Raw genomic sequence first — 23,896 nt, 5'->3', positions numbered from 1 at the left:
GCTTTTTCGTGTCGCCCGTCCGTGTGACTTTCAAATATTCTAAATTTATTCCGCAATAGAAGTTTTTGAATCGCAAAAAAAGTTAACGCAACTGAAATAAATTTGTCAGGGAATGTGGGCCTGTGGGTCAACCGCTGGGTCATTCGGGGTCAAACTTTAGGAGGATCAAATCCGAATTAATAACTAACATGTGTTGAAATTTGAATCAATTTGAAGCACTCTAAAAATTTTACGTTTCGGGGGCCTGTGAGTAAACCGCTGGGTCAATCGAGGTCAAACTTCTGGAGGATACCATATGTAAAAATTTGAATAAACTTTACGCACTCTTTCTTTACCAAACCAGCGTTAGACAGAAAAAAAATACGGACAAAAACAATATGTGTCCCCATCATAGAAGGGGACCCATAAATAGCAGGTAGTAATTTAAGATCACTGACGCCTGGGTTAATGTGTCTAAACAAGCAAATCTTTGCAAAACGTTTATAAATACCTTTCATAAAACCATCACCATTTTTTCTTACATTCTGATCAACTTATTTGGTGAAACAGCATCACTACCACAGAAGAAATAGTTCTCAGCTCAAACGCAACATATATTGTGGAAAGTTAGTTGGTGAGATAGAGGAGAACAGGCAACAAAAGTTCCTCCCTCGTATCAGGATAATATGGTTTACATTAATCGTTTCTATGTTTCATTACCATACACGTGTTTTAATCGATGTTTATCCAGAAGCTGCTACAGTTTGAATTATATTTAGCTACCTGCGCGCACAACACTTCTGTTGCATTAAAATATAATAAACTGCTCGCTCAGAAATCAGAAAAACCTGAGATGACTTTTTCTATCGTCGTATAACAAATCACAGTACGCCATACCGAATCAGTTGGTCACCAAGCATTTACCACCATATGGCAAAATTGATGTTGCTGTTGCGATTTAATGTACTGTTACGAATAAGTTATATCGCTGTGTAACTAGGTTAGCAACTTAGAAGTTAAGGAAAGAAAATGCGCGATCTGACTACACAAATAAAAACTCTAAAGACTCCTGACTGATAACTACTAGAGCGAAAACAAGGTTTATTAAACAAAAAATATAAAACTGCAACAAACGTAAAGTATAACGTTGGCAAAAACTTCGTCTAAAGTGAATAAGCAAGTGAATGACTATATCCCCGTTCTTGGTTAGCAAACGCGAATATATAGTAAACAACAACGTGGCATTGTAACTCGGGGCAAAGGTAGTGTCGCTCCAAAACAATAGAAATGATTACTGCACAACGAAGGCGGCTACAAGACTCGATTTTACGATTACTTAAGTGCTAGGGTGTGTTGTTTTAGAAAACGGGACATCTAAGACCGCTAGACTTTAAAGGAAATACAAAATTGCCTTGACGTGTCAGATGTGCCGCTAAAATAAAAATACACAAAAATATAAAATACACATTGCTACAGAAGCCCCCCTCGCTTAAAATGGTTTCCTGATTGTTAGTTATAAGTCCTCCTGTTCCATGTCTTCTTCTTGTTTCTTTCGTGATTCCAACCATCCAAATGCATTGTCTATTGTTCATGGTGCGCAAGTTGCAATGTTCCATACAATCGTCAACGTTCATCAGAAGCAAGTCTGCCAGCATATGTCGTTCATTCGTCAATGACGACCTTGTAGCAGTTGGCTAATCTTGAAGAACTTGCTTGTTGGCATGACGACTGCTTCTGGAATTTTCGAACGTACATCAAGCGACATGTTGCGCATCAAGGAAGTTGGATGTTCTTCGGCTTGGCTTTTTGTTGCGTATAGGCGATCTGTTAAAACTCAAAGAGGGCTTAGGTAACAGTGAAAACAAAAATATCGCACTAATTATGTAATATAACGACTATTTACATTTTACTTTGCGACGCTAACTTTTTAGTAGAATCAAACTGTCATGTCAAATATTAGTAATGGGCCAAACAAGAATATATTCGCGATGTTATGCTTGATAACGGTCTGCAAAACAATCTACACCCTAGGACAAAACTCAGCTCGTCAAACTGCAGTAACGAGGAGCTGTCATACCCTAAAATTCAAGGACTTTAAATAAGACTGCCGAGCGCTGTGTGCCGGTCACCGTACCTCGGGATTCTTCGTTAAAAGTATCTGCCGGTGATTTACGGCTAAGCCATCTCTAGGCAGTTTGTCTGTGGAGGACTGGCCTCGTCAACTCCAAACAGACCGTGGGGTAAAAATAGTAAATAAAGATAATGAATGAAAATAGTGGCTGCCTTGAAAAGCCAAACGATAGCCCACAATATCGCACCTCAGCATAGCATAGGAAATGGAGGATTTCTAAAGCTAATAGAAAGACAAGTAGATTGCTATTCGACCGTATCAAACTCACACGCTACACATTTCTTAAACAATTAAAGTTAACTGACATGACGCTCTTTTCTATTCAAAAGTTAGCAAGACGCGCAGTGGCGTATTTATAAAAGCTTGCGATAATATACATATCCCAAATATGGGTAGGCGTTACAACTCTACATGTACACTAAAGGTCACATAACACAAGGTTAGGCGTAGCTTAAAAAGAGATGAATTATAAAACTAAGCACAACATAACTGACTTTCTCCTTCGAAAGGAGGAACTTCCATGCTTTTTGCAGCACAAAAACAACACAACCGTAAAATTATGAAAGGCTAACAACGATTATTTCAGAGATTTCAAAAGGCGAACAACAATTATAACGGATTTATATTCAGAAGGTTAATTGCGTGTTCAAATCACGTCGGGGTCACCAGTGTTGCGATTTAATGTACTGTTACGAATAAGTTATATCGCTGTGTAACTAGGTTAGCAACTTAGAAGTTAAGGAAAGAAAATGCGCGATCTGACTACACAAATAAAAACTCTAAAGACTCCTGACTGATAACTACTAGAGCGAAAACAAGGTTTATTAAACAAAAAATATAAAACTGCAACAAACGTAAAGTATAACGTTGGCAAAAACTTCGTCTAAAGTGAATAAGCAAGTGAATGACTATATCCCCGTTCTTGGTTAGCAAACGCGAATATATAGTAAACAACAACGTGGCATTGTAACTCGGGGCAAAGGTAGTGTCGCTCCAAAACAATAGAAATAATTACTGCACAACGAAGGCGGCTACAAGACTCGATTTTACGATTACGTAAGTGCTAGGGTGTGTTGTTTTAGAAAACGGGACATCTAAGACCGCTAGACTTTAAAGGAAATACAAAATTGCCTTGACGTGTCAGATGTGCCGCTAAAATAAAAATACACAAAAATATAAATACGCATTGCTACATTGCAATAATGTGCGTTCTGTTGTGGGTGCATGAGCAATAAAACACAACGCCGATAGTAAAGACCTGACATGCCAGCAAACTTACTTAACCAGAGCTTACTCGGTTTGTGCGGGAAAAAATGGCCAGAAAGTTGATGGTTTTCTTATGGTGAAAAGCGGACACATTTGGCATTGGTATGTAAAACTGAGCCAATAATATATCGATACCACTAAAATCGTTCGATAGGGGGTACTGGGTAGGCCTACTCGTCCCATGACTCGTATGGATATGTTTTTTAGCCTCTGCCTTGCGTTATGTAGATTTAGAATTCATTTTTTATATTTCTTGGTTGAATGTAATCATAACCCTTTTCTCCATATTTATTGTGCATATGTACGAAGTTAGGTAAAAAAATTTGCTCCAAAAAAGGTTTTTGCATTGACAGTGTCAAACAGTTTAGTACACAAAATTTTGAAAAAAGCAGCAGCACAAACCAAAAAAAAAAAGATATTTCAGATCACACTGTGTAGTCACAGCCAAAAAAACTAGATGCAACATTATTACAAAACAGTTAATAATATACGTTGTCATCACAGTAACGTCGAATCAATTTCACAATTTCCAATTTGCTTTCTATCAGCCTTTGGGCCCAAAACAGCTCCTTTACGAAATAAGAAATGAACTGTGGATTCATCGAAAAATGGCTTTTCTACAACATACACATAGCAATTAGTTACAAAATAATGAGAATTTTAAAATGAGGTACCTGTGCATAAAGAAACTGCAATGGCAAATATACTTGAAATTAAAACACTGATTACACTGTACCACATGTATGATATCTTGTAAATGTCACTCATTCCAGAGTACATTATTGTGGATATTACCTGAAAAAATAATGAACAATTTAAATGAATTAAAGTAGCAAAACACACCTAAACTTACACTTGTACTTGTGATGTTGTATGCTGTTGTTGTTGTGCTCAAGAATTCTTCAGTTCCACTGGTAACATTACAGCTCTGTGTCAATTAACAGTAATGATTATCCTGTAACATTTACTAAATACTAAATATGTTAAACAGACTGTGTCCAGATGTACAGAGTGCACTTGGTGGTTTGAGTTGTTCATGCGAAATGCAATGCTTCCGAATCCGAGCCAACTAATGGTCAAAAGTGAAACACAGAATCCAACCAAAGCACCAGTTGAGTTGACCCTTCTCACAAAAATCCCAAGAAGAAACAAACTTAAAACTGGTCCTAAAACATTGTTAAGTTGACAGATCTGCCAAGATACTTTTTATTCATTTATTACACACCCCCAATTATTCCCAGAATGCTCAGGGCTGCTTTGAGGATACTGTCCATTTGAGAGGCAATGGCTGTCATTCCCAGACTCAGCAAAGCATAAATCACAATAACAAGTTTGGCCAACTTTGTTGCAGATCTATTTTTATTAAGATGTAAATTACATTTGTTCCTACGAACAAGTATTTTACAAAGGTTACCTGTCAGACATGTTTATATTGGGCCGAATTAGGTCTTGAATTGTAACAGTTGCCAAAGAATTGAAGCAGGAAGAAACAGTACTGTTAAAATATACCGGTTACACTTGTGAGTATTTGCATGAGGAACAAAATGCTTTGATTACCTTAGAGATGCACAAAATAGGCAACCAATAAACAAACCAGGCAAGCCTGGGTAGTTTTTCAAGATGAACATCACATAATACAAAAGTAGTTGATCCGGTCTTGCTCCAAATGCAAGAGGGTTTTTACAACGAAACTGCACAAAAATCAACAACCCTAAAGAACAGCCAACTATCATAACAATCTGCAGCAAGGGGAAATTCAAATAAATGGATCTGTTAAAATAGTATGAAATTTATAGTATTAGCAGTATTTTTAAAAATTTGCATACAATGTTTAAACAGTGAAAAAAACTGATTTAATTTACTTCTGCAACAAAAAAGGTGGTAAAATAATTTTTGAAAGATTTATTCACTTACAATTTCGCTTGTTTTTTGGATCTACAGCACAGAAATCTTTGGGCTGCAGCCTGATTAACACAATAAATACTTAAACAAAGAAAAGTTCCACCAATACAAGTTGACCAAAATGTATGTGGGACCAACGGTGATGGGTTTAGGCTGTAAAACAAACAAAACACAAAAAATGCTTACTTTGTAATAAAAAAACACCAAAAATATGTAAAACACACTTTATAGGTGCAATTTTTTTGGCATCATAGACAATATTCCATACTTTTAAAGGTCCTCCAAAATTATGACAACCAATTCCAATGATAACAAGTTGAGAAATAAGCATGACAGCTGCCTTTAAAACAAACAAAAAAACATGAAAACACAAGTAATTCAAAGCCAGTAAAGAAAAAAACCTGAAAAACATCTGTCCAAATGACTGCCTTAAGTCCTCCAATTGCTGTGTAAAGTGTACATATGACACAAAGTAGAAACACTGTCACCCATACATTTAGATCTGTGACTAAATCCATCAACAAAGCATTTTAAGGTTTAACATCAAAGAAGTTTTGAGCCATTGTCACTTACCAGCATTAACAGCCAAAGCAGGGGCATATATCACCACACCCATGTACACAACCATCATCACAATATAAGATGCTGTACCACAAAGTCGAACAGCTTTAGAAAACCTCATTTCAAGATACTACAAGTAATCAACAGAAATACTATTAAATGCCTAGCAACATCACAAATTCAACTCAAACATTTTACACTTACTTCATACACTGAAATAATATGCAAGTCGTACAAAACGGGTATTATACCATGGGCAGCTATGGGAATAAAAAGAAAATATGAAAAGGCAAACATCCCATATCCAGTTCCATGTAAGTAAATTTCTGCTGGGACACCCAGAATTGTTATTGCTGACATAATAGTGACCAATAATGATAGTGAAGCAGGACCGTATCCAACATTTCTGGAAAACATGCAATTGAAATGCATAAACAGCTTGAAGGGCATAATGCAGAAAAAAATCTTTACCACCTATTGGCCATTAAATATTCTTTGGTTGTTTTTTGTCGACCCCCAGAAAATGCAGAGAACACACCTATCAGTACAGATATGACCAAACAACTAATAAATATTACATAATCCCATGGTTGAAAATTCTGTTTATCCATCATATACCTAAATAGTTATACAGTATCTAAAAGAAACAAAATAAATCAAAAAAAACCATATGTCAAGTTAGAAATTTTATCAATTTTGCAAAGCGGATGATTCATTTTTTCTTATTGATTTCCACTCAAAATGTTGGCAGTTTGCATCTGGATTTGTTTTTAGGCCTTCAGGTTTTCCACAACAATAAAACTGTTTTCCTAGGTTAGGTCCTTTCTTTTTGACAGTTCGGAGGACACAGGGTTCATGGTGACCTTTACACAATGGTGGTGGCTCTGGACCTTTTAATACTGTTTTCCAAAATTGGGTCATGCTTGGAGTTGTCTTTTTTATAACTGGTTTAAATTTTGCAACCTCCAAAGCAGGAGCTTTGTCAACTTTAGGGTTAGATTTGAAAAAGGTTTTTAAAGTAGATTGTGATGATTTGTTTCCTTTTATTTTATTCACCTTGCAAAGTTTTCCTGATAGTGTATGTTTATCCGATTGACTTTCAATTAACTTTTGAGAGGTACCAAAATATGATGATAATTTTTGCTGCTTTCCAACAAATTCTTCTGAAAACTTTGAACATAGTGGTGGGAATTCTTTGGCAGAAATAATGTGGGCATTCAGTTCAGCTATGACTGGACAGTGGTCCGACCCCAGAAAATCACTCATGATTTTACAAGAAACACAGTTCAAAATGAAATGTCTATCTATTAAGATGTAGTCAATTCTGGTTCCATAATTGGTCTGCCGAGCTCGATTAGAAGTGCACCAGCAGGTAAACATATCTTTCTTTTGGGGGTAGAAATAACGAAAAGAATCCACAAACATTCCTTTATTTTCCACAATATTTAATCTATCACAGTTTTTCTTTAGTTCTAAATGATTAATCCCATCAACTAGAAAGTGATCCATCCACATCCGAGCAGGATTGTCATAAAATACAACCTGTAAAGAAAAATTCTTAAGTCAAATTTTAAAATCCTTGTAAGGTATAGATGGTAGACCACAACTGACTGGGTCATAAGGATCGCAGTGATCGATATGTCGATGTGATGTGTTTAAATCTCCAACAATAACAACAGCACTGTGAAAATAAAATAGGATATATTTTAGTATTGGTTTCCAACATTTGACTTGTGGCATCCCACACACGCAAGCAACAGTAAATCCGTAAGCCAAGGCCTCAAATGCTTTAATTTGTGTTTGATAAAGTTTGCTTGCCTAATTAAATGAGGGTCAAAGCAACTATACGTAAAGCTTCTCAAATCTCCCCAATCTAATTTCTGAGTTTGTCAAAAATATACTCTAATTCTTAAAAAAAAATATTTTGGTAAAAGTTAGAAAAAGATCTTGCACACAAAAATCTTGTTAGAGAATCTAAAGTTTAATTTTTTTTTTAAATCTACTTGTTTTGTGACAGCAGTGCTCTACTTCGTTCCTCCAAAACTTTGTAAAAGTCCAACTTAAAAACTTTTCGATCTTCTTTTTCTGGATCCGCTCGTGGGCAATACACATTGATGACAGTCAAGGTCTTGATATCACCAGCATCCCTACAATATGCGATTCAATAAAAATCTCAAAATGTAAGTATTAAAAGTTTTTTTTTATAGTCACTGACAATATTTTTTAGTTGTACCCTAAAGCATGCTGTGTGATGACAGCTCTGCCTTCCTTATCCAACTGTTCCAACCGAGATGTTGAAAACATTTCAGTTTGTTTGCCATAACCTACAATACTTCCTTTTCCAGTGGCAGATTTGTGTAAATGTGTCAGTCCACTTTGGGCACATGTCGGAGTGCAGCTGTCTTTACAATATGTAACAACACCTAAACATATTTGATGACAATTATGATTCTGTCAACAAGCCCACTTTTACTGCAAATACCAGAATATCCCGTTTTAGCGTTAGAAAAACTGAAATAGGAGTTATATCCTTCAATCAAAGCAATTTCACTTTCAAGGAGATCTTCTGCATTACAAATTTCTTCATTAGCGAAGTACATTATATACATTCATGTCAGAAATAATAAGGATTACTTGTTATTTTAGTTTCTTGCAAACAAATTATATCGGCTTCCAAAGAGTCCAATAACTCCTTTAAAGGCTTTTTCGTTGACCGAATCCCATTGATGTTCCAAGTAACAATTTTCATGTCGCAAATTTACAGTTGCAGCATTAAGCATGACACACCAACTTAACAAAATAGCTGTACATAAAACATAAAATCTCAGTAATATTTTCTTGCATTTATCAATTAAAAAAATGACATTACCATATTCACAAATACAGTATAAAAAAATCTAAAATCACAGTAAAAAGTCCTTTAAAATACATGCACCAAAAAGCCAAGAACAGAAATTATGTAATAGATTTTGATGCTATCAAAGCAAAACAACGTGGTGACAAAATTGGGTCAAAAACTTCACCAATAAAACACTTTTCAATTCCTGTGTTTTTAACTTGTTCTAACAAATAGAGATATTTATCAAGAACAATAATTGACTCCACAGCTGGTCCATACTGATGTCGAATCATACTAAATGCAACAAGTTCCTTAAACCTGGGCTCATATGATTGCAAATAATTGTCAATTTCCTCATCAGAAAGTAAACTACTGTCAAGTCTGAGTTTGTTTAAACTACGCCGAATGTAGTCTAAAAAACTGTGGGATTTAGAAAATATTTTTCCAATACAAGCATCCTTGCTGTCACTTTTTAACCCATACTTTTCTTTAAGGATGACAGAGAGAACAGCTCTGTAAAACAATGACCTAAAATACAAAGATAACACATTTTATTCATAAAACAGAGTTTATTAGCAATACAGACAAACCTGTTTGATCATGTACAAGTTCCGTGGTTCTCAACCTTTTGTGGACCGTGGCCCCCTAAAAGTAACTTTTGGGCCTTGTGGCCCCCTTCATGTAACCCTGTAGGACCTGGGGCCCCCTTAAAAATGTAAATTGCTATCTTGTGTTGGAAATAAAATTAAAAAGAAAATGGCTTGTAGTGGGTGTTTCTGGTGAATCTACACCCGTGCCCCCCGGAACAGAGCTTGTGCCCTCCTGGGGGGGCTATGGGCCTGGTTGAGAACCACTGTACTAGTTGGACACATAATATTTAATTGCATAGGAATCAGCCAAACTGTAGCCATTTGTTTTTTTTAAAATTGCCTAGTTAGTCACATATAAAATTGTTTTGGCAAATCAGTTATCAATCAGATTTGTCTGTATCTGACATAGCAAACTACACTACCTTTCTGATTTTTCCCTTTGTTGTTTTGGATTCATGACAGCATGGCGCTCTGGGGCTTTCAAAGCCAACATTCTTTTATTTCTGCCCAAACTGAAAGATTTTGTTGCTAAAAAGTCACTCATGGGAAATGTGCCTGAAAAACATTTTGTTTCAGTAGTAGAAATCCTCAAAGACAAAAACAATATGTGTCCCCTTAAGGGAAGGGGACCCATAATACCAGTTTCATCCTTACCAGTTTCATTATTGGATTCAGAGATAAGATGATAGCAGCATCCAACGACACACAGCCCCTTTATAAGTTTATTGGTAACAAACATTGAGATCACTGTTGAACAAAGATCACCACATGTGTGCAAGCCTGTTACAATACAAGCGTCCTCAATATTGTGTTCACAACTTTGGGGCAAAAATTTACTGGGATCAGTTGATGCTGCTACATATGCAGTAACAGATTCAAGTTTGAGACTATCATTATTAATAACAGCAGCAGCAGCACCACTTTCTTTCGTATGTCTGCCATTTAGGTGCTTTCTCCAGTATGATAGAAATTTTTCTGCCCTTTGGGATGCACCAGTAGTATTGTCATCATTGCAATCAATTGCTGTTACTTTCATTCCGTACTTTAAAGACAAATGAGTACTTAAGTATCCTTTTCCGGATCCAATATCTAAGACCTGATGAGTGTTACAATGTTGAGCTAGTATGTCAACCACAGAAGACATTTTCTCAACTTCATGTGATTTTTTGCCTGACATATATTCTTTTGAATTGATTTGTACTGTTTGTGTTGCCTCTTGTTTTTTATTTAGTGTTGCTAAAATATCTTTAATTGGAGTCAGCATGTTTTGAGATGTAAGGTGAGAGTCATGTGCAGCAGATATGTATTGCTGCAAATCATTTACAACAAATTTCTTTTCATCTTCTGAAGCACTATGTATATCACCATTATAAGGCTTATCAATATTTGTTAGCTGGTACAGGTCATCAACATTTTTGTTTAAAAGTTCAGCTCGACAATTCCCACTTAGCAATACATTCCAATGGTCCTTGGTAAAATATTCCACCATGTGGACATCACCGATTAATTCATACTTTTGAATGAAATTTATGACTGCAATTATGGCATTTTGTACTTCAGCAATGGTTTTCATTTTGTCCTGAACATGGTAAAAGAAAAATCTGATAAATAAATAAGTGCATATAACAGGAAACAATGTGAAATAGTAATAAAAACAAACATATTTTCTATTTTACAAACTTAGGCACAATTACTTTTACAAAGGAAATTTTCCACCATAGCTCATGTCAAAAGTTAGTAAAATTTAAAATTTCACGCATAAACATTTTTTTGATCAGTCTATAACGAAAAATGTAAACGAAAGCCTTTCCTGCATAACAGAAACAAGGAAAAAGATTCTCCCATTTTATTTCCGGTGTTGAAATGTTGGTTTCCAAGCTTTCAACATTAAATTTTATGTGCAATAAATCGGTTACATGTAAACGACTTGTAAAACAGGTTAAATCCGTACACCAGTCATGAGTCAACCCTATTGGCTATTCACAAATCGTTTTACAACAAGACAACATGTGGCGTGCGTGAATAACACCCACGGTTCGAAAATCCCCGTACTAGATGCTGCGCAAACGAGCACACGCGTCACCGACATCACATCACAAAAATTATTCGTCTATTTGACCCAATATTTCGGTTTGGCCAGTGCCGGATTAAGGATCTGCTGGCCTGTAGGCACATTTTATCAGTGGCCCGAACATCAGGGGTGCCAACTAAAAAATTAGAATTATCAGTGTTGCCAAATCATGACTGAATTTCTACTGATTTTAAAGTGGCCTGGATTTTTGACTGGCCTGCTGTAGGCACGTGCTGGGTTTGGCCTTGAGTTGACTAGACTTTTGATTGAGTTCAATGCATTTAGAGTTATTTATGAATAAATTCAGCCTACGGACAAGCATGCAAAATATCTAGTGACTGTTCCAAACTATAACATTACGAACACGGTAAATAGACTGTAAAGGTGAGTTTTAAATTGCTACAACAAAGAGGGAATCCCTGTGGCACCCTTACAGTTCACAGAAACCCGGTTGAAGAGGTATGACCTAAATCAGAGGTCACCAAACTTATATAGCCCCGGCGTCTATCTATCCGGCCCGCGAAGGTATTTTTTGGTTTTACAAAACGTATAGATTTTTTTATAACGTAATCATTCAAGATTGAACAAACCTGCAGAATGAATTCTAGGACTAACTTTACCAGGCCTAACACGATTACAACGCATAAGTTTAAGTGTGATCCAAACGCGGTTTGTTGCGTCACAGACAAGAGCAAAGAATAGTAATTGTGCGCGAACATTTGCCTTCTTTTGGTACTTGTGATAGAATAAAGGAGCATTTCTTGGTAGATGAGACACATACATTCTTCATATTTTTTTTAATTTAACAGTGGTGCCATCTGAATAAAAGTAAGATTGTGAAGAACGTAAGCCCTTGGCCGTCCCGTCAAAACTGCCTGGCGAGTTCCAGTTTTGGAAATTAAGGCTGCGTCTGGGCTTGTAAGCCATGTGGCCCTCGCGCGTGTTTAATGGTTAACCCGTTTATTGTGGCTTCAAATGTTACAACATTTATTTCGAAACTGAAATGGTTTTAGACAAAGAAATATACAGCGGGTTGCAATGAAACATATCGTGTTATGCTTCAGTGACCATCAAATGAATAGTTTGTCCATCACTTAATCCAAGATCACGAAGAGTTTGTATCTTCTTTTTTTGCTTGAAGTTCTTGCTTTCTGTATAGTCTCGAAAAAGGGAGCTAAACCTTTGCTTGCTCCCGGGCAGTCCGGATATTAAATGAATAAAAGTCTTTAAATGGTCGATGTGATCATCAAGTCGAAAAATGGCGGAGTATGGAATACAACCAAGTTTAGCCTGGAAAAACAAACAAAATCAAAAACGTTGGCATTTTAGAAAGCTTTTTAATGTACATTGAGATTAATTATAAATAGCAAAAGCTTTCAAACACTGACCTACCGTGAAAGTAACCTTTTCCTTTGCGAAATGGCTAGATGACTGAAGTTGTTTGACTTTCTTTCTACTTTGTGCAGTTTGAAATTTAGTACTTGCATCGACGTTTTCAGACTCACATCGATTTTTATCTGCAGAATTACCAAAAATCAAATCCTTTTTTTAAGTTGTTAGACGAGTAAAGCATAATGCGATAATGTAAAGAAACTAGACATATTAACCTTTTTTTTGTTTGCATGCTGTTGGCTTGATCGGCGTCGAAGTTGTAATGGAATTCGTTACATCTTCACTGACATATGCTTCATATAATTTACTGCGGAATGTTTGATCGACGCTGGAAAGGTTTAGGCACGATTCGTAACCACTGCTTGCGCTGCAAAAACAATTATTTGAAGTATCTATTAATGTTCCCAGCGTTTCATTATTTTTTCCATGGCACGATGGTTTGTTCACTAATTTTTTGTGCAGATAGTTATGAGCAAATACTCAATATTTCAAGTACGACTCCAGTAAACTTAAATTTTGCACGTGGTAACCATTTTGACGTAATCAAATTTTGTACTTGTGCGAGGCTGAAGAACTATCCCATCTTTCTTTGTGATTTGTTATTTGCTGCCACTCCTTGTCGGTTTGTACGCTGCCACGTGAAAACACACTTGTTGCTGAAGATTTAACGTCGCAGTTTCGGAATATTCTTTCCGTCTAAACATTAGTTAAATTATGTTTAGGCTAATAAGAATTAATTAGGCCTAAACTTTTACCAATACAGAAGAGGTGTACTGCTTGACTGGGGATAATTCTTTGTACTCCAGAAGCATCAGTTTGTCTGCATTTGCCCCATTGTCGATTTCATCTTTAGTATTTGCCCATGTAATAGGATTTCCTTCCCAGTCCTTTTTGCGACTCAGTAAATATTTATACTTTACCACCATTTTGTTTTCGGGTTTTTGCTTGACGGGAAAAACTAAACAATTTTCTTTGCCTTTACCATCCTCACTGTTGTCGTAGAGGCAGTTAGATGTGTTTTTAACAAGACAAGCTTTTGAAGTCTTTATTTCTCCGGATTCGTCGTATCCCAGTTTTATCCTTGATATGTCATTTTGCTCTTGCAAAGACAAATTTAGTGCTTGCCTTAGACTTGGTTTTTGTTCATCTGGAGCGTTTTGAAATGCAATACCGAGCGCGCGTGGTAGTTTGTTATCAAAAGAATCCATGTCGTTTGTTGACATATCAGACTGACATGAATAACCACTGTCCACTGATGTCAATCTATCCTGACGATGTTTCATTGATGATGAACATATCAGCTTTGATTGGCTTGTAGCAAAAAAATTGTGCCACACCAAAGTGTTGCCAAGACTATCCTCGTCCTTACTTAAATAATACTTGTACTTGACAATAACTCGGTGGCGGTTCAGCAAGTCCCGATTAACTTCATTGCTGGTAAGTGACCAAACCGACCCGTCAACAACCGCAAGTGCTTGCATTTTGTAATAAACAACGTCCTGAATGAGCTCAAAAATGGTTAACAACGTCCGTAAAATGTCGTCAAGTACTTGGACCATCGGAAATCACGCATTATGAATGCATTATGCTTCGGGGTGTGTTGCTCAAGAAAAGAAGTCGAACAAAAATTTTCTCGCAAAATGAGATAATGTAGATAAAATGCCAGAAGATCTAATCTCGTTGATGGAAAAACAGAGCGTGAAAGTTGCACTCATCCCTGCAGGGTAATCGTGTATTAAGAAGACATTATACACCGCCGAAGTGCATCGTCGTTTCGCTGAACCGCAACTTGCGCCCACGAAAAACAATAAATGTAATGTTGATTCGTTATGATCGGATTAATCGATCGATGCTTGCACATATTCGTTCTCGAAATTCATTCGACAACTTAAATTTTGTGCTTGATATAGACATATCGTTGAACTAATGTAAAATAAATTTCTAAATTTAAACGTTACTCGATATTGACCGAATAGTATAATTTAGTCCATAAAAGTGATTTAATCCATAAATAAACTACGGCTACATTTAACATAACAGTACACAAACATTTTTTGAATAAATTTGCATAAATCTAGTTTAAACGTATGGCGGCAAGCATAAAAGAATCGGTTCTGACGACATTAAACGTTGTTGCCCGCGGGCAGAACAGGTGTCGCAGAAACACGTCGCTTCATATCGTTAGCTGTAGCTATTATCAAATCACGTTTGTAAGAGTGAGTTTAATGATTGTATATTGCTGTTACAGCTAGCGCAATACAAAGGAGTGACTGCGAAATGACTTCGAGAAATAGTTTTTCTTCTAATTTTGCTGATTTAAGACGAACTGCTTCTTCTGCTGGAGTAGTTAGTAGAAAGGAAGTTGTAATTGGTCGATTTGTTGCAGCTTTGCAGGACACAACTTTGTCAAAAGAAGCACACGACTGGTGGTAAATGTGATTTGGATTTGTCGTTGTAAATTATTTTAAAACCTAATCTGGTTTGCATGGTAAACGTAAACACGAAAAAGCTGGTCCATTTTATTGATAGAATGTGTAACATTGCCCACACTTAATTATGTCAGATCGTACAACTAATAAATATAGCTTTATTCATTGTAATATATGTAAAAGTCTAAATCTTTCCATAATAACGTTTAAGCTTACTTAAGAATAATTTAAGTCATATAAGTCCTATGCGTAAGTGATGAAAAATGCAGAAATGTGCGGTTACATGTTTTGGTTATGGTTTGGTATGTGATCTCTATGAACTTTGATTTGTAGTGATTGAAAACAATATTTTGCTGACAGGTGTTCTGTATTGGAATTTATGGGACACGGTTTATGTCGACACGACTGGCCTATAGTGCAGGACTTTTTCTTTGCGCTTCTAAGAAGCCTGGATCGCAATGAAATGTTTGTTGGTGATGATTTTTCGCGAATCGCCATGTAAGAACTGCTTTTTGTTAACAACGGTTCATGCAAATTTTGGAATGCACAGACAGATGTTTGTTTTAGCAAATATTTGCTGCTTTTGTTTTAAGCGAATCGGCAATCTATATAGTTTAAAACCCTCGACACAATTGTTTCACATTTTTGCAGAAGATATTTTGAGGACGACGAAGCGTCAGATAAAAGAAAAGAACCCAAACAACTTCCTCTTCGTCTCGGAGCATCTGAACGACAACAAGCGGAAGCAATCACAACAACTATCTATTTTTGTCGCCGCTTTTATCTGACAGGAAGATGTCAACTTGGTCGCGATTGTGTATTAGAGCACAGTTGTCAAGTTTGTTTAAAAAAGACCGGTCGACGACGTGTTCACACTGTACATGAATGCGATTTAGCGTTGCTATGATGTTCATTGGTAACAATATTTTTCCGGCGTAAATTTGTCTTGTGTTAAAACCTTGCTTTAAACACTTCACGTTTGAATTGAGAAAAATGTCTTCTTTCCATATGACGTATTTATAATTTTGCACACTTCATTTTTATCAAAGAAACCTCTGACAAAATCATCTGTTGGAGAACAAAACCAAGACGTGCTTGGTGAATTATTTCAGTCAAACATAATATGGTCAGGATCCTCTCCGCTCAGTTCCGCGATGTGCCGCAAAATATCTTTCTTCGTAATAATTCCCAGTAGAGTTCTATATAAATAGTTTTTACATCATAAATTGAGCTTACAAAAAGAAGTTGATCGACGTTGGCGTAACGCCGTTTCAGGATTACAAAAAATGAAATTACCCATTGTGTGTAACAAGTGCTTGTCTGATTCCAAGCTTGGAAAAAATCTCCACAACTATTTCCATCGGAGTGTGATCAGTAATTGTAATTGGACTCAAATCCACTATATTAAATAATCGAATAGGAGTTGGATCATGTTTTGACATTCCAGATAACGTTGGTGCGTTGAGTGTAAAGAAAACTTTACAATCTCGGTTCACATTTTGATTGTTAGTCCAAGCATTATCTGCAATTCATCGCAATGCATGTCAGCAAGATATTCTATTTTTCGGCTGATTTAAGCCACCTTAACGCTACTGCATAATGCTTATTCTTATTGGTTGCACGAAGTCACTACTCAAATAAAAATGACCTACCAAGGGCGAGTATAAGATCTCTTCTATACAAATATCCAACCAATCGCTTGTCGTCTCTGGATGAAACAACTGGAAAGCCGTTAAATTTAGTTGTTTTGACAAGATTGTCCAACTCTCCGATGGTCATTTCTTGAGTAACTACTGTTAATGGGGCATCCCCTCTTCTAGGACGCATTACGTCATCAGCTAAAAATACACATTGTAGAATGTCGAGAAAATAATGCAATGCAACAGTAGTTCTTACCTAAGGTTGTGTATGTAAATTCTTCTTTGTTCTCGAGGAATGGGTACCCGTTGAGTTTGATGTGACCGTCATATATACCCTCTCTACCAAATGCATCACCAGCCCATTTACTGCACATGGCTGCGAGCATAAGAGGGACTATGTATTGCAAACCGCCTGTCAACTCGAACATAACAACCACAAGCGAAACCGTCATCCTTGTCACTCCACCTGAGCGTCAAAGTTTTAAATCACTCATGTTCAAGTACAGCTAATTGCAAACCACCAAAATCAACTTCATTGGATAGACCGATAGAGGTTCTCAAACTTTTTCATTATTTTTTCAAAACCATTATTTTAAAACCGTTGCCATTATTTCGAGGGCTCGCGGTCCTTAAGCCTGAATGTGTATTTTAGAAAAACGAAAGTTGATTGCTGGATTTTAGCTCGAAAATTTGCGCATAATAATGATCAAAAGACAGTTTATGACATCACAGACAAGACAAAAAAACGCATTACGATTGTGCGCCAACAATTGCCTTTGCTGTTTAAAGGCTATTGTTTAGCGATAGAGACAGTCGATTCTCACTTTTATTTTGATTTAAACTTATTTAGTGGCACAAATTGACGCCAAATAAGATTATAGAATTACTTTAACCTTTTCGCAGTCCCCCCAAAAATGCCTAACGGACCCCTAAAGCAGGGGTCGGCAACCTTTTTTGCACCGCGGACCGTTTTTGAAAGTGAAATTTTATCGCGGACCGGTCTTCAAAAAACTACAAATATTTAGCAATAAAAACACCTAAATTAGTTTATCATTCCCGGGATACATGGGCAAAATGTTTTAAACCGTTCCACAGGAAAAGTTATACGGCCCGGTAACGAACTCCTCGTGGTTGCCGACCATTGCCCTAAAGGACCGCGGACCCCAGTTTGAGAACCGCTGGAATACAACAATAGGAAAACTGCAGAAAATAGAAAACGAGCAAAAGTGTCTGCTTGCCAAAGGGTGATGCCAAAAATTTTGGTTTTCTTGCATTGTACGTTGATATGCATTAGTCAAAGGCTAATGCAACTATACCCACTGAATCACAAACTAGTGTTTGCTTTTTTGATTCATTGTTTAGGATAGAAATAACATTTAAAAAAGTTGGGTATACATAAACAGAAGAATGGTCAAAATTTGCGAACTAAAGTGTGGTGACCCGTGATCCATTTTGACCAAAAAAATCTGCACAATTATGATTTACCCAGGGTTGCAGCAGCTCCAACCATCGCATACAATCCAGGCGTAATGCAAGTGTGACCTGAATGACAACTGCTTTCCCACAATGGGCAATGTGGATATCTGTTCACAAGCTGTTCCACTCCGATCCCAACCATGCGTCCCATGAGAGCACCGACGCCCAAACTTGGTATGAACAGTCCGGTTGGAATCTATAGCGAAAATGACACTGTCAAATACCGTTTTCTGTGTGGCATTGGATGAAAAACAAACTTACTTTTAAGCCAAACGTAAACACAGTAATGATGCATTTGAAAATAAAGGCAATAGAAAGTTGACTTAGTGCTGTTTGCAAACCAACACCAACAGGGGCAGTGTGTATGTTTGTGACGTTTACACCCTGTGCGAGAAAACATGTTATTTGTCCGCACATTTTCAAATACATACTGAGCATATCGAAACTTACCTCTATAGAATAATCACACAGGTTATTTCTAACATAAGGACTGCATTCGCTCACAAGCTGAAAAATCATGGTGCTGGCGTCGATTTTTGTGTACGGATTCGGATATGAACCCGCTGTTGTTATAAGAGTAACAAACATCACTTCTATGATCGGGTATTTCCCCAACTTTAAAAAAAGTACATCACATGACACATGTGCATTACATTTATTAACACATTTTTATGCTTTACCCTGGAAGTTTTTCTGAATCTGCACCAAGCCAGATTGGCGTGAATAAACGCCGCACCATATAAACCACCAAGTATTCCAAGCAGTGCAAAAGGAATCAGTTCAAAAAGAAGCCAAGGCCGGTTGTAGGTCACATAAAACATGACGAAATGTGCGCTTCCGTATGGGTTAAGTGACCGGAGGATAAACGCCGCAATCAGTGCAGCAAAAAATGAACGCCACATCGTTTTCATTGGAAAATAATAACTGACCTAAGAATTAAAGACAAAGTGACTGTATTTTTTTAAATTTTAACAAAATGCAATTAAATATTTTTTACCTCCTCTAAACTGAATAAAACGCCTCCTACGGGAACACCAAAAGCAACTGACACACCCGCCGCCGCTGCTGCAGATAATGCCTCTCTCTTTTTAGCTTCGTTCTTGGCATACTTTGGGAAAAGATTGGCAAACACATTTCCACAGCAAGACGAGATGTGAACCAATGGGCCCTCTTTTCCCAAGCTTAAGTTCGATGCAACAGCCAACGGAGCTGTGACACATTTTATGAGCAACGTCCATTTTCCTAGGTAACCACGAATAATAAAACCGCTCAGAATAGTCTTGACCTGAAATGTGTGCTTATAAGATATCTGCACAGCAATTTTTTTTACAAAAATACAAAATCATCAGCAATTACCTCCGGTATTCCAGACCCACAAGCATAGGGAGCAAACATCTTTACTAGTACAGCAGCCAAAGTTGAAAAAAAGATCGCAATAATGATGTATGCCACGTAATTAAAAGCGTACATACTTTGAGGACTCTAAATCAGAAAACAACATCAAATTAGCAAATTACGAAATGTATGTAAATAAAATGCTATACTACAAACTTCTCTTAAAATTGTACTAAAAGAAATACACATGTCTGATATTTTAAACTGTACCGTGGAACTGAGAGAAAATATGTGAGCCCAAGTTTTCCAATCCGAACAGTTCGTTGCTGTAGCAGTTGGACTTAAAGAATTCCAACAACACGAAGCTTGGTTAAACCAAAAGTGGCTGCTGCATATTCCCAGTTTTAGGTCGGACAACCATTTCGTTACAATGTCAATAATTCCAGCCAACGCACCTAAGTGTAAAAGGTATTCAATAAATCCTAACCAAAATATGTCAATGTGTTGCGGTTGTTAAAGCCACTACGTTTTCGAAGTTGGCGCGAATTATAAGTCTTAAAATTAAACCTGATAACGGTAGCAATTACGGCCCTAAATGTAGCGTTTCTCAACGCCTCATACTGGTCACGATGTGTTTCTAGAGGGGCAAGAGCATATAACATCTCACAAGTGACACCGCGAATGAACAGCACCAATTGTGAAAATGTATAAAACAAAGCAAAATTTAAAATGGATAGTTCCATTGCTGAACAATGCCCTTTATTGCATTGGTAGAGCTACTAACACTGGAATTTGGCTGGCCAACGGTCTGGGAATTTCTGGTAGGTAGCGCAACGGAGCATAGGCGTTTATGGTAATGATTCAGCAACTTGGGTTTATGGTAAGAATGATTGCTGAGTCAGCACCATAAACGCCTATGCTCTGTTGCGCCGCCTACCAAACCGGGCGTCAGCCGAGTTCCAGTGTTAGCAGTTCTACCTCTTGCATTACACGTAACAAAAATACCCCTGTTCAAAAACCATCCTGTGGTGTGTTTTACTTGTCTGTAATACAGTTGTTCCCAACCGGTGGTACGCGAACAACTTTTGGTATTTTATTCATTCCGAATTTTTGCACACAAACCGCTTATTCTGACGTAAAACGTTTGTTAAACGTGTTAGACCAGTGTTTCTTAACCTTTTTAGCGCTCGTACCCTTTGAGCTTTCATAAAATTTTCTCGTACCCCCTGTCTAAAATAGCCGACGGAAGTTAATAAATTGTAATAATGGGAATTAACATAATTTTAATAATAGCTATTTATAACTTGCGTGTTGGATGCATGCATTAAAACAGTATTGTAAGTAGTACAAAACCAAACCGTTTTACACATATAACAAAGTAACTTGTTACGCATTCTTTACAAATATGCCTAAATACGGCATGATTTCACCCTGCATGTTGTACCCCTGCTTTAGTGCTTCGTACCCCCAAGGGGCACACGTACCCCTGGTTAAGAACCCCTGTGTTAGACTTATAACACGGGGTTGCGTATCACTTGCTACAATGGAGCAAAATTAGGAAGCTGATCGCTTTTTGTGAAGAAAATGTTTTGTCTGGAATTGTTTCGTCATAGTTATAACCAAAGCGATTAGGCGCTCACCAATCAGTTCACTGGTTTCCATGGAATTAAGGTGCAATACAAGCGCAAAATGCGAATTGAATGTATTAAATTTTAAATTAGTTTCGTACAATGTCGAAGGGAAGCTAAAACATGACTTACGTAATATTGTGTCAAAAGATGTTTTGCCCCGTATTAATAGCCTGATGGCAAGCAAGCAGTTAACAGATTGCACATTAGTGTGCTGTGCTCTTTGTTGCACTACGTTTTTAAATTCAGAATGCAGCAGTTAAATGAAAATAGTCTGATTAAAAATACTTCATTCTAAGTATAGGTATGAGGTGACGATGCGTAACCTCAAAGTAGCACGCGACCACAGAAAGGGTTGGGAATCACTGCTGCAATGTCTTAAATTGCTTTTGGATGATTATTACGCGTAATTGTGAACAGCAAGCTTAAATTTGCATCTTGCTGTTGGAAATGGGTCAATATCCTGCTGTTTGTTAAATCAAGCTTTATTTTGCAAAAGTATAACATTAATCTTTGAGAAAATCAGGGCTTTTTTGATTTATTGACAATACAGTGGCACAAGTTGCAAATTTTGGCAAATAAAACCGTTCGACCATTTTCTTGTTAAAATTTTAAAGTAGTTTGAAATAAAATGTAAAATTCGTGAAAGTTTACCTGCTGCAAGGCCAATAAGCAAAACCAAAATCCAACCCGAAGACGCGTCGTGCCAACTTTTAGTTTTATCAAAACAGGATTCTTTCGTGCTCTGGTATATTTGTCGGTGGCGCAACCGGTTACGCGACATTTCCCGAAGCCAATCAATCGTGTGGAAATCATCGTATGTTCCAATGTCATCAATATCATCGCCATGATCACATCTGGAGTTGCTGGTCGATTGCGAAAAGGTTTTTATGTTCGGTGGTGGACTGGTGATAGCTTGGATAACACAAACATGTTTATATGTTTGGAACTAGTAATATTGCATAAAATGCCAGCAAAACAATACCAAACATCCGCAGGGTTTTTCATAGATCATAAGCTCATTTTTGAAATCCCAAAATTTTGGTAAAAATCGCAATGAGTGGCAACCCTGCATAAATGCAAATTCTACTAACGTAAAAACTTATATCAAACAAAGGGTGCTAAATACCGCTAGGTATGGGAAAAAGCATTTTCGAAAACCAAATTGTGTAAAAATGCTGACGGTTGTTGGGGCTATTAGAGTTGGGGTGAGATTTTATAATCAAAATAAGAATAAAACCAACTTATAAACCTTGTTCATAACCTTTCATTTAATTCCTAACCCTATCTCAATCTCGCTGTTAGTTTAAAAAAACTGAGCTCTTTACGCCATTTATCTGTAGATAACAAACTTGTCTGTTGTGAGTTCTAATGTTAGTACCTGTTAGTGCCGCATTGTATTGCATTTAGGCTGCAAGCAATGCCATGACGTACTTGTCACATATTTTTCTAAGACAAATAATAATGTTGCTTCAATAGTCAAAGATGTTGCTATAAAAAATAACAAAGACAAACTTTTTTCCATAAATAAAAATCGGGTTCGAAAAAGTACCTCATTTCTAAATGTTCATAATTTCCTATGACGATGTTTTTCTGGATTTAATTTTCTATTGATCTATAAGTCAAAGCTTGGTTCGATAAAATAATAAAAAGCAAATCGCACTACATCAGTACCACTGACTTAATCATATATTTTGATATAAATGTTTCAGGTTTGCCTGAAAAATTTCAATGAATTGATTTTCCAGGCAAAATTTAAATTTCACTTAAAATTTGGAGATAGTTGCAACTTCTTATTATTTGCTGCAGCATGTATAATTGAAACAGTTCGCAGCATACTCATTATATCATTATAGAGCACAGTTCTGCAGTAGGTTTTCAGCTTTATTTTCGGTAATAGTTTTTAAATCAGGTAATATTTTCATTTTAAATCAACGGCGTACATAACATGCTTTATTGTTTTTTACTTACAAGTTTGGGTCCAAAAATTGCGAAGTGGTATAGTTTCTTCTTTCCCCAATGAGTTAAAAGAAACATTTCGATTTTTTACTTCAAGTCCTGGCATTTTTTATACGATTGTATTTTTTTTTTATTTGTACCTTATGTTATTCTCTGCCTTTAGAAAGCGACCTCTCTGGCTAGAATGATGTTACACTAACGAATGAAGTTACACTAACGGCCTCTGAATGCCACCATAGATGCGGAAACCGGAAGATAGCTTCATTAATAACCACACATTCACATCATTCGTGGCGAATAGAGCATTTCAGCGAGGTAAATGTGTTCTATATAACCATTGTAGACCATTCTTTTTACAAATAGCCGACATTTTTGTGTTTTGTTAGTGACTGGAAGGGGCCAGGAACGAAATATAGGTTTGTGAACTATATGTTTATCTGCTGGGTTTATTGCTATTTTCTTAGAATCCCTCACACCAACCCTAATAGCCCTAAACATCAGCTTTTTCACGCAGTTTGCTTTCAAATATTTGCAAATGCTCTTTGCACCACCTATCGGTAATAGCAAACTTCTTCTGTTGTTTCATATGTGAGCTGTACCATTAATGGCTCTGCAGGAGCATCAGTGTTTGTTTGCTTTTATTTCTTTGCAGTGCCAGAGTGGGGACGATTTGCATTGCACTGTAATGTGCCAATTTA

At 36.8% G+C, this 23,896-nt stretch overlaps 6 protein-coding genes across 7 annotated transcripts; 1 reads left to right on the top strand and 5 right to left on the bottom strand.

The window, feature by feature from the left end:
- Nucleotides 1-1,063: 1,063 nt before the first annotated feature.
- Nucleotides 1,064-6,459, bottom strand: LOC145239730 (sodium-dependent multivitamin transporter-like). The gene is made up of 13 exons (XM_080103124.1): nt 6,314-6,459; nt 6,044-6,245; nt 5,852-5,969; nt 5,680-5,786; nt 5,503-5,618; nt 5,291-5,431; nt 4,934-5,146; nt 4,791-4,871; nt 4,602-4,729; nt 4,370-4,542; nt 4,230-4,304; nt 4,051-4,171; nt 1,064-3,993 (listed from the first exon to the last, which is right to left on the bottom strand). The coding sequence occupies exons 1-13, from the start codon at nt 6,451-6,453 to the stop codon at nt 3,875-3,877; spliced, it is 1,734 nt and encodes a 577-aa protein (XP_079959250.1). The 5' UTR covers nt 6,454-6,459; the 3' UTR covers nt 1,064-3,874.
- A 70-nt stretch (nt 6,460-6,529) lies between these two features.
- LOC145239735 (DNA-(apurinic or apyrimidinic site) endonuclease 2-like) lies at nt 6,530-8,588 on the bottom strand. The gene is made up of 6 exons (XM_080103129.1): nt 8,474-8,588; nt 8,322-8,405; nt 8,073-8,262; nt 7,843-7,986; nt 7,451-7,520; nt 6,530-7,381 (listed from the first exon to the last, which is right to left on the bottom strand). Exons 1-6 carry the CDS (start codon nt 8,586-8,588, stop codon nt 6,530-6,532), a joined length of 1,455 nt encoding a protein of 484 aa, XP_079959255.1.
- Nucleotides 8,589-8,642: 54 nt separating this feature from the next.
- LOC145239731 (putative methyltransferase-like protein 25) lies at nt 8,643-10,891 on the bottom strand. The gene is made up of 3 exons (XM_080103125.1): nt 9,923-10,891; nt 9,691-9,823; nt 8,643-9,206 (listed from the first exon to the last, which is right to left on the bottom strand). Exons 1-3 carry the CDS (start codon nt 10,839-10,841, stop codon nt 8,795-8,797), a joined length of 1,464 nt encoding a protein of 487 aa, XP_079959251.1. The 5' UTR covers nt 10,842-10,891; the 3' UTR covers nt 8,643-8,794.
- A 1,391-nt stretch (nt 10,892-12,282) lies between these two features.
- Nucleotides 12,283-14,581, bottom strand: LOC145239732 (uncharacterized). Of its 2 annotated transcripts, none has more exons than XM_080103126.1 (5): nt 13,487-14,578; nt 13,288-13,427; nt 12,947-13,098; nt 12,732-12,856; nt 12,283-12,629 (listed from the first exon to the last, which is right to left on the bottom strand). In XM_080103126.1, exons 1-5 carry the CDS (start codon nt 14,288-14,290, stop codon nt 12,393-12,395), a joined length of 1,458 nt encoding a protein of 485 aa, XP_079959252.1. In that variant the 5' UTR covers nt 14,291-14,578; the 3' UTR covers nt 12,283-12,392. The 2 variants fall into 2 exon arrangements, with proteins under 2 accessions (XP_079959252.1, XP_079959253.1); XM_080103127.1 differs by having other exon boundaries at nt 12,564-12,629; nt 12,728-12,856; nt 13,487-14,581.
- A 349-nt stretch (nt 14,582-14,930) lies between these two features.
- Nucleotides 14,931-16,821, top strand: LOC145239277 (uncharacterized). Its single transcript, XM_080102580.1, has 3 exons — nt 14,931-15,160; nt 15,521-15,658; nt 15,812-16,821. Exons 1-3 carry the CDS (start codon nt 15,009-15,011, stop codon nt 16,065-16,067), a joined length of 546 nt encoding a protein of 181 aa, XP_079958706.1. The 5' UTR covers nt 14,931-15,008; the 3' UTR covers nt 16,068-16,821.
- On the bottom strand, nt 16,269-22,645 carry LOC145239004 (H(+)/Cl(-) exchange transporter 4-like). Its single transcript, XM_080102301.1, has 12 exons — nt 22,621-22,645; nt 21,894-22,154; nt 19,882-20,066; nt 19,633-19,758; nt 19,274-19,561; nt 18,957-19,205; nt 18,538-18,891; nt 18,286-18,472; nt 17,057-17,266; nt 16,813-16,998; nt 16,457-16,682; nt 16,269-16,359 (listed from the first exon to the last, which is right to left on the bottom strand). Exons 1-12 carry the CDS (start codon nt 22,643-22,645, stop codon nt 16,269-16,271), a joined length of 2,388 nt encoding a protein of 795 aa, XP_079958427.1.
- Between the last annotated feature and the right edge of the window lie 1,251 nt (nt 22,646-23,896).

This window comes from Phallusia mammillata, chromosome 7 (assembly GCF_965637545.1).
Source record: "Phallusia mammillata chromosome 7, kaPhaMamm4.hap1.1, whole genome shotgun sequence".
NCBI classification, from domain to species: Eukaryota; Metazoa; Chordata; class Ascidiacea; order Phlebobranchia; family Ascidiidae; genus Phallusia; species Phallusia mammillata.
The sequence above is the reverse complement of the archived record's forward strand: the minus strand, read 5'-3'. Positions and strand labels throughout refer to the sequence as shown.